Source organism: Jaculus jaculus, chromosome 6, assembly GCF_020740685.1.
Source record: "Jaculus jaculus isolate mJacJac1 chromosome 6, mJacJac1.mat.Y.cur, whole genome shotgun sequence".
Lineage (NCBI taxonomy): Eukaryota > Metazoa > Chordata > Mammalia > Rodentia > Dipodidae > Jaculus > Jaculus jaculus.
The window spans coordinates 34,267,152-34,282,472 of NC_059107.1; the positions used below are offsets into that span (position 1 = coordinate 34,267,152).

Sequence of the window (15,321 nt, forward strand, 5' to 3'; positions counted from 1 at the left end):
AGAAAGGCCCAGTGTCCCTGGGTCCCCTTTGTTCGCTGGCCTTACTTGTGCTTTGTGCAGATGGAGGAAATGAGAAAGGCCTTGGAAGAGGTCATTACTGTCTCTCCAGTATCCCAGCCATGGCCACTGCCTGAGGGAAGCATCTCTTTCTCCCTCTGAACACACAGGCTCAGAGGCTTGAGGCCTGGAGGGCTGGAATACCACCCGCTCTACCCAAGAGGCCCATAAGCTAGCAGGTGAAGTCATTGTCTGAAGCCACACATCTGGTGAGTGGGGACTGAACAGACATGCTCCTAGCTACATGACCATGTGACTGCCTGATGAGTTCTATTTCCTTTCTTTTTTTGTTTGTTTGTTTTTATTTATTTGAGAGCGACAGACAGAGAGAGAAAGAGGCACATAGAGAGAGAGAATGGGCACACCCGGGCCTCTAGGCACTGCAAACAAACTCCAGATGCGTGCACCCCCTTGTGCATCTGGCTTATGTGGGTCCTGGGGAATCAAGCCTCGAACCAAGGTCCTTAGGCTTCACAGGCAAGTGCTAAACTGCTAAGCCATCTCTCCAGCCTGAGTTCTATTTTCTTTGAACACTTTTTCCAATTAAAAGTGAGCACATTTATGGCATGTCTATAAAATGGGCACAAAGTGCTCACTTGGTCCAACTCTAGTTAGAAATGGTATAGCAATTTGAATGTGAAATGCCTCCCATAGCCTCACGTGCTTGTGAGTAAGCCTCATCCTCAAGCCCTAGCTGGCAGCAATTTCTGAGGGCGGAGCCTTGCTGGGGGAGGTGTGTCACTTGGGGTAGTCCTCGGGGTGTTATAGCCCAAGTCCAAGTCCCCCTTGCCAGAGCTTAGCTCACTCTTGCTGTTGCTACCGCCCGGCAGCTGTGACAAGATGTGTTGCCCAGCCCCTGCTCTGCCATGCCATGGCAAAAGCTCCCCCCAGGCTTTAAACTGAAATAAGCTCTTTCTTCCCACCAGCTGTGTCTGGTTGGGTGATTTGTCACAGCCATGACAAGGTGATTGCAACAATTGGTGGTGTAGGTAGAAATGTCCCTGCCCCCCTGGACTTTCTTCTCTGAGTGGAATCTTTGATGGTGCTGGGCCCTATCGGTACATGTTTGGGTGTTTCTTATTAAATGATTATTAAAATAATAAAAATTAAATTCTTCTTCCCCTTATTATTGGGTGTTGCTTATTAAAGAGCATTGAAGTTGGCAGCAGAGGATAGTCTAGGGAGGACCTTGGCTTAATGTGTTACCCTCCTTTGTAGAGATCTTCTATTGTATTAAAACTGCAGGAGTGGGGGGAGGGAATATGACCAAAGTACATTATATGCATGTGTGAAAATGTCATAATGAGACCCATTGTGTGTGTGTATGTGTGTGCATGCACATGCAGTGCACATGTGTGTGCTTGTGCACCTGCACGTGTGTATGTGAGGGCCAGATGCTTGCACCTTTTTTTTTTTTGCAGCTGGCTTATATAGGTGGCTGGGGAGTTGAACCTGGGCTAGCACCTTCAGTCACTGAGCCATCTTTCTAGCTCTAAAAAATCCCCACCCTTATCCAAGCGTGGTGGCGCACACCTTTAATTCCAGCACTCTGGAGGCAGAGGTAGGAGGATCACCATGAATTCGAGGCCACCCTGAGACTCCATAGTGAATGCCAGGTCAGCCTGAGCTAGAGTGAGACCCTACCTCAAAACACAAAACAAAACAAAACAAAAAGTCCCCAACCTTGTTTAGATCTCTGTGCCACCTCCCACAGAATTTCCTCCCCTCAAAATTTTTCTTTCTTCCTCAGGCTGCCTTGTGCCTTGTGTGAAGGGTGATTCCAAGTCCTCTTTGAAGAGAGGTTGAAGCTATGAAAGTAAGTTCCTCCCAAGTCCTTTCTGTGGCCACCATTAGTGTTATTTTCTGAATAGCTCTGTTTTCTGCTCCTTTTAAACACATGGCAAGATTATACTTCCTGTTCCTGAGGTGGCATAACAGGCGTGACTAATTCTTCACCCTGTGAAGCAGAAATCAAGAGGGCCACTTTCCTGTGACCCTCTGGATCTGAACGTGGCACGTAGAAACATTGGACACAAAATTTTCTTGCAGTGACTAGGAGAGTCACCTGGTGTCCTGTAAGGTGGACTGGAAGTGGGAAGGGGAAGAGGTGACTGGTCCCGAAAGAGAAGCAGGATGCAAGAAGGGGATGCAGGAAGCATCCCATGTCCACGGATGATGCAGCAGTAAAGAGGAGAGGGAGGGTGGAGAGAGAACGTGTCCTCCATTAAACAAGCTGGATACCTCATCAAGAGTAGCGTCGAAGTCTCTGTGATGGGTCACTGAGCAGTGTCCACATGCCACGTGTTGGGTTCTCTTTGTGTATTAAAGCTTGGGCTCAGATGGCCCTAAGGTGAGAGATCCAGCCTAGGGCTGGGTCTTCCCAGCCAATAGGTCCAAAAAAATCTCTTAGGCATTTATTTAGATCAGTATGTGGTAGGAGAAGAGGGTTTTTCAGAAGAAAGATGGGGCACGGGAGGGAGAAAGCGAGAGAGAGAGATCTGATATATCCATAAGAAGGTCAAGGTCTGCATAGTTAGTGAGGCTGCAAGCCACAGCTGGAGGGGTTGTTTTGCTGGCTGTGGGGTACAGGCAGAGTCACTTCAGAGCTTTGGTGTGATTTAGCATAGGGGAGAAGGGTCTTATCCCTGCTTTGCATGAAGGGAATTTGGCTTCTGAGAAGACTATGGCCTTCAATGGCTGGGATGGAATGAGGCAGGTAACAGAACGTGGGCCTAGCCTGCAAGACACTGTCATTAGTGAGTTACCACTGCCACGTTCAAATACATAGGTGGGTGAGGTCAAGGGATACTTGAGGCACATATATTTTATCCCACTTGGGTCTAATCATCACTGATGGAGTTGACATTATTATCCTATGTTTCCTGATGAAAATGGTGAGGCACAGAGATGCTAATTGATCCACTCAAGAGACCCTCGTTAATAAACAGTTTCAAAATTGAGCTGACTGGGTGGCCTCTTAGTTGCATCTCCAACTCTGTTTCCCAAGTACCATGATGGATTCCGCTGCATTACTGGGGAAGCTGAGTTACTCACTCTCTGTGGTGGTTTCAATCAGATGTCTGGCCATAAACTCATGTGTTTTGAATGTTTTGTCCCTAGCTGGTGGCAGTTTGGGTGATAGAACCTTGCTTGGAGGAGGTGTGCTGTTGGGGGTAGGATTTGGGGTGCTATAGCTCAGTTCTCCCCTTGCCAGAATTTAGTTCACTCTCATACTGCTGTTCTCCACCTGCTGTAGCAAGATGGTGATGTCCAGCCTCCGCTCCACCATCTTTCCCCTGCCATTATGAAGCATCCCCTTGAGCCAAAATAAACTCCTGTCAGCTGCTTTTGGTCGGGCATTTTGTCCCAGCAGTATGAAGATAACTACACCATCCTCTGAAAGAGGAGAACAGTCATAGCTTCACAAGGCATTTATTTGGAAGAACTTTATACTATAAGATTTCCTTATCCAGAGGAATATATATATAGTCATTTTTGGGGAGAGATAACAAAAGACAAGTTAGGTGTATCAAGCAAGTCTCAAGAGGTAGTCATTGCTGAATAAGCCTATGCTTCCTTTTGGAACTGTAGGGGACTTTATAATTTCCAGAGCACTTCCTCTTCAATTATCTAGAAGTTTGCAAAAGCTCAGGAGGCAGACACTTACATATCTGTCCTGCAGACGAAGCTTGAGGCTGTTTCCATGACTTGGATGAGATCACACGGTGTATGAGTCTGGCTAGAAATCTGTTTACCTGACCCTGGTTCAGGATTGTTTCCTCTCTACCTGCTGCTCCCTGGTGACATGGCGGGACACTTATGTTTATTTAATGGAGGTTGACATCATGGCTGAGCAGCTGGAGGTCAGGCATCAGGGTGGAAAAGGAAGAGAGGTAGCCATTCAAGTGAAAGGCACCCTCAAGGGTTAGCCCCAGGGAAAGAATACAGTACCAACTTGTTCACATCCAGGCATCTGCTGCATAGAGAGAACGAGCCTGTATCCATTTCCTCAGACTGCTAATGTGGAGAACTAGTTTCACCGTGAGAAATAGATGGTGTGCCTTTAGAGAACATGAATATTAAGAGCTCTATGATGTCTTTAAGCAAATAAATCAGTTTGGCTATGTTTAAACCAAGGCCTCTAAACCTTTGTTTTTCTTGTCTACTTTTTCTTTTTTACTTTGCTTATTTATTTGCAAGAAGAGAGAGAAAGAGGAGAGAGAGAGAAGAGACAGACAGAGAGAATGAGCACACCATGGCTTCTAGCCATTGCAAGCAAACTCCAGATGTATGTGCCACTATATGCATCTGGATTTACATGGGTACTTGGGAATTGAACTTGGGTTGTTAGGCTTTGCAGGCAAGTGCCTTAACCACTAAGTCATCTCTTTAACCCTCTGTCTATTTTTTAAGTGCCCCATCTAATTATAAGCTCATGGAAATGCAGTGAACAACTAATTTGATTTGATCACTGCATGAATGGGTTTTTCTGATATCATGTGAGCAGACCCTTAAGAACTTTTTATGGTTTAATATTCTATCTATGTATCATCTATCTATTTACCTATCATCTTGCTATCTATATCTATCATCTACCTAGGTATCATTTATCTATCTACTGTCTACCATCTAGCTAGCTATCATGTACCTATAATCTATCTATCTATCTATCTATCTATCTATCTATCTATCTATCTATCTATCTATCTATCTTCATCATAATCATCATTATCACCTAGCTAGCTAGCTATCACTCATATATCTATCTCAGGTGTTAAAAAGGCAATGTATTTCTAAAAATAACCTAATGCAACTTAAACACTCAGGGTTAGACTATGTTTACACAACCATACTAATGTTCTCAAATTAAAATTGGAATCCCATTATATGATTAGTAAGCCTATCTAGTGCTAGTTATTTCATCAGTGATTCACAATGAATAAATGTCAATAAAAGCTGATCTGTCTGCTTCCTCATGATGGTACACATGGTTTGACAGAATTGATCCATTGGAGGTCTCTGAAATGAGCAAGGCTGGCATTTTATGCAGGACATTTATTATCTTCTTACCTAGGGATGGCAGCAGATAACTGACCTTGATGATTGATATCTCCTGAGATTTTAATGACTCCCCTAATTGGAAGCTACCATTAGAGCGAATAATGAATGCTTTTTAATTCTGACCCAACTGTCATGTTCATGGAGGGCGTCACTTTTTCATCTCAGTCGTCAACAGGGCCATTTTGTACTTGGTAATTGGTAAGGAGAGCAAATGTAGATATGAGGAAGTGGCCAGGCATTTGACCTTACTGAGTGACTCTACCCTCAAGGATGCTTTTGCTAGAATATTTGAATTTACATTTCAGAAAAAAAGGTTACTCCTTATGGACTACTGCAATTTCTTATAATAGCCCCAAACTTCCTATTCCCTGGCTTTCCCAAAGACATCGTCACCCTTCCCCTGTGCTGATAGGCAGGAAGATACTCTGGCTGGGGGAAGGGCAGAGATATTTGTTGTATTAGAGCCTCAAGCCCATTTTCACCTATGCTGTGTGGCCTTGGCAGCTGGACTGGTTTGAACTCAAGAGATGGGATGTCTCAACAGCTTCAGAAACTGATGGCTGTTGTTTCACTGAAGAGGGCCCTCAGTGGAGAGGACAGGAAAGTATATTCTGATGAGGCTATGATGAACCCCCAATAGGCTCATACTATAAAATCCATAACAACAAATAGAAAGGAAACTAGTTGGAAAGAAGATAGGAGTCAGTGGAGGGGTAATACAGGAGAGGAAAATGGAGGGTGGCGGGAGGGGATTATAATCATGGTATATTATCTGTATTTATGGAAATGGTCAATAAAAAGTAAAAATAGCTAGGCGTGGTGGTGCACGCCTTTAATCCCAGCACTCGGGACGCAGAGGTAGGAGGGTTGCTATGAGTTCGAGGCCACCCTGAGATGACATAATAAATTCCAGGTCAGCTTGGGCTAAAGCAAGACCCTACCTTGAAAAACCAAAATAAAATAAAATAAAATAGTAAAAATAAATAAATAATTTTCTAGATTAAAAGGAAAAAAAACAAAACAAAACCTTCAGTAAATTCTGTAGTAAGGTTAAAAATGATTTTTCATAAGCTAAGAAAATAGACTTGAACTTGAAATGACCACCTGACTTCCCCCAGAATCCAGAAACTCTATATTTTTGATGTTTACCGTCTTAGGAAAATCCATTTCTTTCTCAATATTCATGATTATTATTGAAGTAAATGGACAGGAAGCTTTTTATCAACTCTGGAAGCCCAGCCTAGGGAAGCTATGTCATTTGTTAATGACCAGTTTACCCCACAAAAGTCAGGATAATTAGGGAAGAGGAGAAATGTCTGGAAGCCACACTGGGGACATTAGAAAACATCATTCAGGTTTATTTTATTTTATTTGGAAGTAAGATCTTGCTATGTACACTAAGCTGGCCTTGAACTTACAGCACTCTTCCTGCCTCCCTGCCTCCCAATTGCTGGATTACAGGCATGTACCAGCATGCCTGGCTAACCATTCAGTTTCGACTATGTGAAGTAGCAGAAAAAAAATAAATAACCCCAAAAGAGCACATTCACAGTTATACACATGAGTGTTTTGGAGTGCTCCCATCTTCACGGGGTGGATGGAGTCATCTAGCGGTAGATTTGTAAGGATCCACAGTATCTGCAAAGTGTAAATATGATTGGCTTAACTCTTTAGGATCCCCGGCCTGACCAGCCACTTTGGCTATGAGGAATACTGATTGATAATGGCCACTAAAGACAGCTTGTTACCTACCGATGGAGTGGGAGAAGCCTATCCTTGGGAAGTCTACCTGAGCTTTCTATTAAGAGTTTTCCTGTGCCTTTGGAGTGAACTTTCTCTAAGCCTGTGAGGTCCATCCATCCCACACACTCTTTCCCCTCAGCCATTCCCTACACAAGTTGCTTTCAGGTGCACAGGGAAAGCTCACCCAATACTAGCGAGATACCTGAGTTATGTGTATTTCATCAAGACTTGTCATTGGCAAGGAACCCTCGCGGTGGAATTGTTCTAACAGTAGTTTGGATGCTGAAAACTCCTCTCCAGGCTCAGGGCTTGGGCAGACTCTAATTTCCTTTCTCTGGGGCTGGGAGTCCTGGTAGGAAGGGGTGGGGAGAGTACTTCTATGTCTAGAGGGAATCTGGATGCCATCACGAATACGCATGAGCACAAAGCTAGGCCAGCAGCCCCAAGAGGCAAGGCAGGAGGGCCAGGAAAGGTAGGGGAAGCTTACCTTCTTGACTTCGTATTTAATGGCGAGTTTGATCCGGCTCAGACTCGGGCGGTGGTGGTCGGACCAGACTTGAAAGTTCACATCACCATTTAAAATCGCTTCCACCTCTTCTGTGTCCCGGCAGAGGTCCAGCACGCCCACCACAAAATCCTTGCATTGCATAGATAACTTCCTGTAATCATTCTAACAGAATAAAGAGAAATCAGGGCGGGGGTGTCACACGGAGCTCCACAGATTGGCTTGGCCAGCACCTGGCCACCAAGTGGGAGTTTAGGCAGCATGTTGGAACCAAGGGGATGTGTGGCTCTGCAGGGCAGAGCTACTTCTCTTCACATATAGCCCTGTCTTGCTTGAGCCAGCCTTTGACAAGTTGTGGCCCATGGGCCACATGCATTCATCACCCTGAGTGCAGAATAGAGTTGTACATTCCCAGGCCCTATCCTTATTCACTGAGCCAGATTCCCAGGGAGGGGGCTCAGGAATCTATCTCTAAAATTTGCCCCCCTAAGTGATTTAAGCATCTGTCACAAGCCACATCAGGCCTTTTCAAAGTAGTAGTTTTTGGAAAGTGCTAATTCTGAGCCAATTATAAGGGAGAAGTAATAAGAATATGGGCTTTTAAGATGGTAAGAGAAACACTTCCCCATTCCTATATTGGTGACTGTTCCTAGTGGACTTTACTGGAAAAGTGTGGCTAATATGCTAAATTGGAAATAAAATTACACAGGTGTGCTTTTTATGTTCAGGAAAATTTGCTTATAAATGATGAATTTAAAATCAAATGTAATTTACACCTAACACAATTCTTTCTTGCTACAAATGTATTATATGGGGTTCTTCTACTTGCCTGGCTGTTGAATAAACATTTCGGTCTTGGATTTTTTTTAATTGCTGTTGTTTTCATTTTTTTAATGAGTTACTTTGAATATGGGAAGGTCGCATCCTTTCCTAGTGATATGCAAATGAATTTTCCCCAGACTGTTTAAATTCCAGACAATACTCTAAATGCTGGAGTAAAGAATGTCTCATGTCACTTGCATACCATGACGTCCCCCAAATATTTTCTCCTAGGGGCCTCCCTCATGACTTCTTAGTTAAAATGAATCTTCAGAAACCACGCAGGGACCAAATGTCACTTTCAGTGTTAATCATTGTCAACAGCCTTCAGAGTCATAAGTAGTACTTGGCAGACAGGAAAACAGTATTGCTTTCCTGAAACCTGGATTCCTCGGCAAATAGGGAGGAGCCTGGCCCACAGCAGAAGCTCTGCTATTTTTTTTCTGAGTTAATGATTTTTCGTCTCTCCCAGGAGTACTGCATGCAAGTGCCACTTTGCATTAGAGAAAGTGGTAAGGAAATGCTTGTTTACTGGGAAAAGGAGAAGGGTCAAGACTGTATTTTCAGACAAGAATGGCCGCCTTTCATGTTTATGTATATCTTAGGTAGATTAAGGGAGTTTCAGGAAGTCTGAGAAGAAAAAGAGACTGTTAGGCCAGGCAGATAGTCATGGGGAAAAATTCAAGTAAGGTGCACAGAGAGTATTCTAGGTTTGAGCACTAGGTTGATGACATGGGTGGAAGCCATGTTCTGTGCTTCTTCGATCCTAATGTCCACTGTCCATCCGTCCATCCATCCATCCATTCATTATCAAGGAACTCTTATGTATCAGATTATGGAAAATTCGTAGCAAACAAAAATGTGGTCTCTGAGTACTGTGGGGTAAGGAAGCTGGGCTCCATCTTCAGGTTCCGCAAGACAACAACAAGTGCCAAGTTAAACTCTCCTCGTGCTTGTCCAGGTTAACATACCCTGCAGAGCCTTGGATGAATCAGAGGCGGAGGTGTATACAGGTGACTCAGCAAAATGGGCAAGGGCGGGTCTCCTCACCACATGGAGCAGGAAGAAAATACCAGGTGGTGGGATGGCGAGAGAGAGGGTTGTAGATGGACATCTCTGGAGGGTTATGACAAGCAGGGGATCACACCTGAGCTGAGGTCTCCTGGACATAAAGACCTACGACAGTGGTATGGCAATGGGATGCACGACAAAGACTTCACAATACCCCTTAAAAAGGCAATTTTCCCGGACGCTGAGGTTTCCAGCCCCATGAGTGACACGGATGTATCATTTCACTCAGTCTTTATAAACACCTGCGATGGGAGCCACAGGGGTGGCACACACCATTAATCCTAGCGCTCAAGTGGCTGAGGTAAGAGAATTACCATGAATTCAAGGCCAGCCTGAGTGACAGAGTGAGTTTTAGGTCAGCCTGAGCTAGAATGAGACCCTGCTTCTAAGAAAAACAAAACAAAACAAAAAAGGAAGAAAAGAGAAAAAAAAAAATCTGTGATGGGAGAGTTTCTCCCAGTCCAGACTTGAGATCTGTCTGGCTGTTCCCGAGGCTGCCTGTTTCCAGAGCTCACAGGCCTGGACTCTTCCATCTCAATCTACTGTTGAGTGACAGACAAGCAGAGAGAGAGAGAGAGAATGGGTGTGCCAGGGCCTCCAGCAACTGCAAACAAACTCCAGACGCATGCACCCCTTGTACACCTGGCAAACGTGGGTCCTGGGGAATCAAACCTTGAATGAGGATCCTTAGGCTTCACAATTGGGGATCCAAACCAGTTCAGCAAAAAGATGAATCGCTTCCTCCAAACGATTGAGAGCATTGAGGCTTTTCTCAGGGACTATTCTGATCTACCTTTCAGCCAGGCACAAAACACAGCTGGGCCAGAGGCACAGCCCTGTAGGCCCCTCACTGCCCATGTGGAGGGCAGCCAACCTGAGTCAACTCAGAGCCAGGCAGTGTCTTCTGGGAGGCCTGAAGGGATGACTTCTGAATCATCAAATGTCCCTGGGGTGGTTGTCACCCAGAATGCTAACAGGGGCTCTGGTAAAACCCTTGGACAACTAAGTGAGACTGTGCCTGTGACCCAGCAAGGTGAGTCTTCAGATGCAAGTGAAGCTTCAGCAGATTATTGGGCCACCATCAATGACACCCTCAAGGCAGAGCTCGCTGATTGCCAGAAGACAACAGTCACTGACAGCATGGTGACGCGCTCCCATGAAGGGAGCCACATGAAGACCAGAAGTGACGCAGAGACTGCAGATGAACTCCACAGTCATGGCCTGGGTGGGAGGCAACTAAAGACGCCCAGTGAATGTCAACCTGACTGTGGAGGCCAGCCAGGAGCTCATGAAGGTCTCCACGGGATGACTGCTTATGGCCATCAGAACGCATTTGAGAAACACAAAATTCCTCCCAGCCATGGCCAGACCTTCTATGGAGGTCAGATGACAACTCCCACTGATAACCATGTCCTCTATCAGGTCCAGATGATAATGCCCAGTTGTGGCCAGATACCCTATGGAGGCCAGTTGACAACTCCCAGTGCTGGACAGGCCCTCTACGGGGGCCAGATGACAACCCCAACTTGTAGCCAGGCCTTCTATGGAGGCCATAGGACAACTCGCAGTGGTGGCCAGGTCTTCTACGGGGTCCAGATGACAACCATCAGTGATGGTCAGACCCTCTATGGGGAGCAGATGGCAACCCCCAGTAGTGGCCAGAGCCTCTATGGGAGCCAAATGACAATCTCCTGCAGTGCCCACACCCTCTGTGGAGGTCAGATGACTATTAATACTGACCAAACACTCAGTAAAGAACAGATGATGACCTTTGTTAAAAACCAGACCCACTGTGGGGGCCAAACCGTGAATACAGAAATCTTATATGCTTCCCCACTGGCCCAAGGACAGCTGTCAAATTTCTCTATGGACAACTATGGACAAGAGCCAGAAGTTCCCACAGAAATCCGGTACACTGAAGCCCTATGTCTGCACATATGAGAACTGTGGGAAATCTTACGCCAAGTCTTCCCACCTCCAGGTTCATAAGCACAAACACCCAGGTGGGAAGCCCTATGTATGCAACGAGATAGGATGCACCTGGAAATTCACCCGCTCAGATGAGCTCAACAGACACAAGAAAAGGCGCAGCGGGGAACAGCCTTACTTCTGCATGAAGTGCAACAAGAATTTTGCAAGATTAGATCACTTAAAGCAGCATAAATGCCACGTGTAATTCTCAACCAGCAATGCAGCCCCTCAGTCCATGAGGAAATGTGTACAGCTAAACTTTTCTCTATGTAAATTGTTCTCTTCCTACCTAGCACTTGGTCAACACAAGGCAGATGGCCTGGTGGTCGTGTTTACCTCTGTGCGTGCAGAATCAAAGGCAGTGTGAAAGAAGCCAGAGCTTCTGCCAGACTAAGAGCAGAGTGGAGCCAGAGGTGACGGGACGAGAACAATATCAAAGGCTTTCCTTGTGCACATGTGTCGACGATACGGACTATTACAAGAACTCTCTCCAAGAACAACTTGAGCTAGAGAGATGGCTCAGCAGTTAAGGCGCTTGCCCACAACCTGGGTTTGATTCCCCAGTACCACATAATGCCAGGTGCACAAGGTGGCACATACATCTGGAGTTTGTTTGCAGTGGCTGGGGGCCCTGGGGTGCCCATTCTCTCTGTTTCTTTTTGCTTGCAAATAAGTAAAACATTTTTATTTAAAAAAAAATGCTGTGATGGAAGGACTATCACCATTTCTAGTCAACAGCTGAGGAAACAGACTCAGAGAGCTCTGAGAACTGAATCCAGATGTGCAAAGTGGTGCATGTGTCTGAAGTTGGTATGCAGCGGCAGGAGGTCCCGGCATGCCCATTCTCTGTCTTTTTCTTTCTGCCTCACAAATAAATAAATGTTTGTTTTTCAAAAACAGACACATACTGGCATGTGGGTGTTTCGCTGCTTTCTCTCCCACTTTCTTGGTGTCCATGCCTATACCATCACTCATCCAGTGTCTTTATTTCAATAGCTTCACATTAATTATGAAGACTAGGGTCTTTGAGTCATACATTTCAACGTTCATGGGATTTTCTTATTCCTTCCCTTGCACATAAACATAATAGTGAATTTACTTATACCTATAAGAAATTATGTTGGGATTTTTATTGATATTGGGTTAAATCTATAGCTGGGGCTCCACTTCTCACATTAAAGTCACCCAATGAAATATATTAATATTTTGAAGTTTTGGTGTGGTGGCAATTGTTTTGATAATATTAATTTTGGCAGGTTATTAGGTTTCTTGATTTTGGTTAAAAAAATGACAACACCAACTTGCCAGTTTTGTCAAAGCTATGCACAAGTGTAAATCAAAAGACAGAGTAGCTCATTCTCCAGATAGGTCAGAAGTTAAGTGAATTTCTCAGGTTGATGCTGTAGAAATAGCCACACAATGCGGGATAATTAACACTCATTCCTCAATGGACACTTAAGAAATTAAAATTTAAAATAGTGTGGACTTCAAATCCACGTTCCCCTCCTCTCCCTTCAGGGACTTAGCATAGGGCAAAAATATGTGTCAAAATTTTCAACTGGTATACGAAAGGGAAGTGGGTCAGCAGATGTGCGTAAACTGTAACACTGGGAAGTATTTCTGCTTTGGACATGTAGACCGAGTTTGAGAAATGACTACAGCAATAGTTTATAATAAAAGTGCTTTAGACATTATAATGTGTCATTAAATAAGTCACCATTGTCCTACGGAGTTGATAGTCTCCTGATCTCTAACTAACAGGATTGAGAGTCATCACTGGATTCAGTGAGTTGGAGGTCATTGGTCCAGCTGACTGGAGCAGCTCTGGAGGGCTGTGGAGGGCATGGCTGCAGAGATTACGAGGGGACAGGGGGGGGGGTGGACAGGTATGGCAGCCAGTGGGACAGACAGCTGTTTGGGATTGATTGCAAAGGAGCGCAGGACAAAAAAAACGCATCAGCAGCTGATGTGAAACGTAGGGTTGAGAGATGCGTTCCTCCTTTCTTCCCTGTCTCTGAGCCTTCTTTCATCTCTCCTTTCCTTTCTTCCTTTTTTATATGTATGCATGTGTGTGTGTGTGTGTGTGTGTGTGTGCAACTGTGTTCACACTCATGTGGAGCCCGCAGGACAACCTTGGATACCATTTACCTTTTTTTTAAAAAATTTTTTTTGTTCATTTTTTTATTTATTTATTTGAGAGTGACAGACAAAGAGAGAAAGACAGATAGAGGGAGAGAGAGAGAATGGGCGCGCCAGGGCTTCCAGCCTCTGCAAACGAACTCCAGACGCGTGCGCCCCCTTGTGCATCTGGCTAACGTGGGACCTGGGGAACCGAGCCTCGAACCGGGGTCCTTAGGCTTCACAGGCAAGCGCTTAACCGCTAAGCCATCTCTCCAACCCACCATTTACCTTTTTTTTAAAATCAGGCCTGGAGTTCACCAGTTAGGCTAGATTGGCTGCTCCCAAGGATCCTGTCTCTCCCTCCCAGTGCTCGGATTACAAGTGCAGGCCAGCATGTCCATGTTTACACTCATACTGGGATCAAGCTCAGGTCCTCACGCTTGTGAGGCAGGCACTTTACCAGCGGAACCACCTCTCAACTCCTCTTCTTTCCTACTTTTTTTGGATTTTTTTTTTTTTTTTTATTTTTGAGGTAGGGTCTCACTGTAGCTCAGGCTGACCTGGAATTCACTATGTAGTCTCAGGGTGGCCTTGAACTCATGATGATCCTCCTACCTCTGCCTCCAGAGTGCTGAGATTGGAGGCATGTACTACCATGCCCGGCAAACTAGTTGATGTTTTTGTTTTGTTTTGTTTTGTCTTGTCTTCCCCCTCTTTTTCTTGTTTATTCAAGGTAGGGTTTCACTCTAGCCCAGGCTTACCTGGAATTCACTATGTAGTCTTAGGGTGGCCTCAAACTCACAGCAATCCTCCTATCTCTGCCTCCTGAATGTTGGGATTTTTAATGGCATGTGCCACCATGCTCAGCCCTTCTTTCCTACTCTTGATGGGACAATATTTTATACACCAATAGGAATTTGCCAGTAGAGTGCTAGAGAAATGGCTTAGCAGATAAGGCACTTGCCTGCAAAGCCAAAGGACCCTGGTTCATTTCCCCAGGACCCACGTAAGCCAGATGCACAAGGTGGTACATGCACCTGGAGTTTGTTTGCAGTTGCTGGAGGCCCTGGTGCATCCATTCTCTGACTTTCTCTCTCCCTCCTTGCCCTCCATATCTCTATATGTATCTGCCCCTAAAATACATAAATAAAAATAAAATATGCAAAAGAAGAATTTCCCAGTAGATAATTATACTGATCATTGTCTATGGTATTAGTAGGTCATTATATTAATTCAATAGGTCCGGTACCATAGATGAGTGTTAAGTGTAGTATACAAATGGAGCAGTACATTCATGTAGATTCACGTGGAGGATCTGTCATAACAGGAGAAAAGGCCCATTTGTAAATGAGAAGCTAGTGGATACATGCAATGATGGTAGCCTATGTAGATATTTTCATTTTCCTGCTTCATTGTTTTTCTGTAAATAGCTGACAGCAGGAATGAGGGAGGTGGTGAAGAATTGAAGAGAGAACTGATATGGTTTGGGAGAGAACATAAGAGGACACTCAACCCCTATCAAAGCAGAGATCCACAGGCTCCTAAGAGCTCATCACTGAAGTAGACTTAAAACTCATCCACCACAGCTCAGAGAATTGTGCAGAAGAGAGGGGTAGAAAGATTGTAAGAGCCACAGATTGAGACATCATGTCCAGAGGCATTCCTTCTCCCCCAAAATAACTGCCTGCTGCTCCCACAACACACAAACCAAAACCCCTTGGGGAATACCTACAACCCCACTGAGGAGCATCTCCAATAGAATGGGGGCGGGACCAAGGGAAAAGAGGGTACCAACACATGATGTATCCATATAAATATGTTGCCAATAATAATAAGTATAAAAAAGAATGTATGAATTAGCAGCACTTAGGGGCAGAGGTAGGAGGAAGGAAACTTCAGCTCCAGGCTGGGCTGCCCTAAATAGCAAGCAAAAATTAAGTTGACGTTTATGGTCATAATTTTAGATGGTGTTA

The 15,321-nt window shown here is 44.8% G+C and overlaps 1 protein-coding gene across 1 annotated transcript in view; it reads right to left on the bottom strand.

The window, feature by feature from the left end:
* Trpc7 (transient receptor potential cation channel subfamily C member 7) overlaps nt 1-15,321 on the bottom strand; it is a 160,884-nt gene that overhangs the window by 106,242 nt on the left and 39,321 nt on the right. Inside the window, exon 3 of the mRNA XM_004665085.2 lies at nt 7,349-7,531. Within this exon, the coding sequence (XP_004665142.2) occupies nt 7,349-7,531 (183 nt within the window). The remainder of the gene's footprint in view (nt 1-7,348; nt 7,532-15,321) is intronic.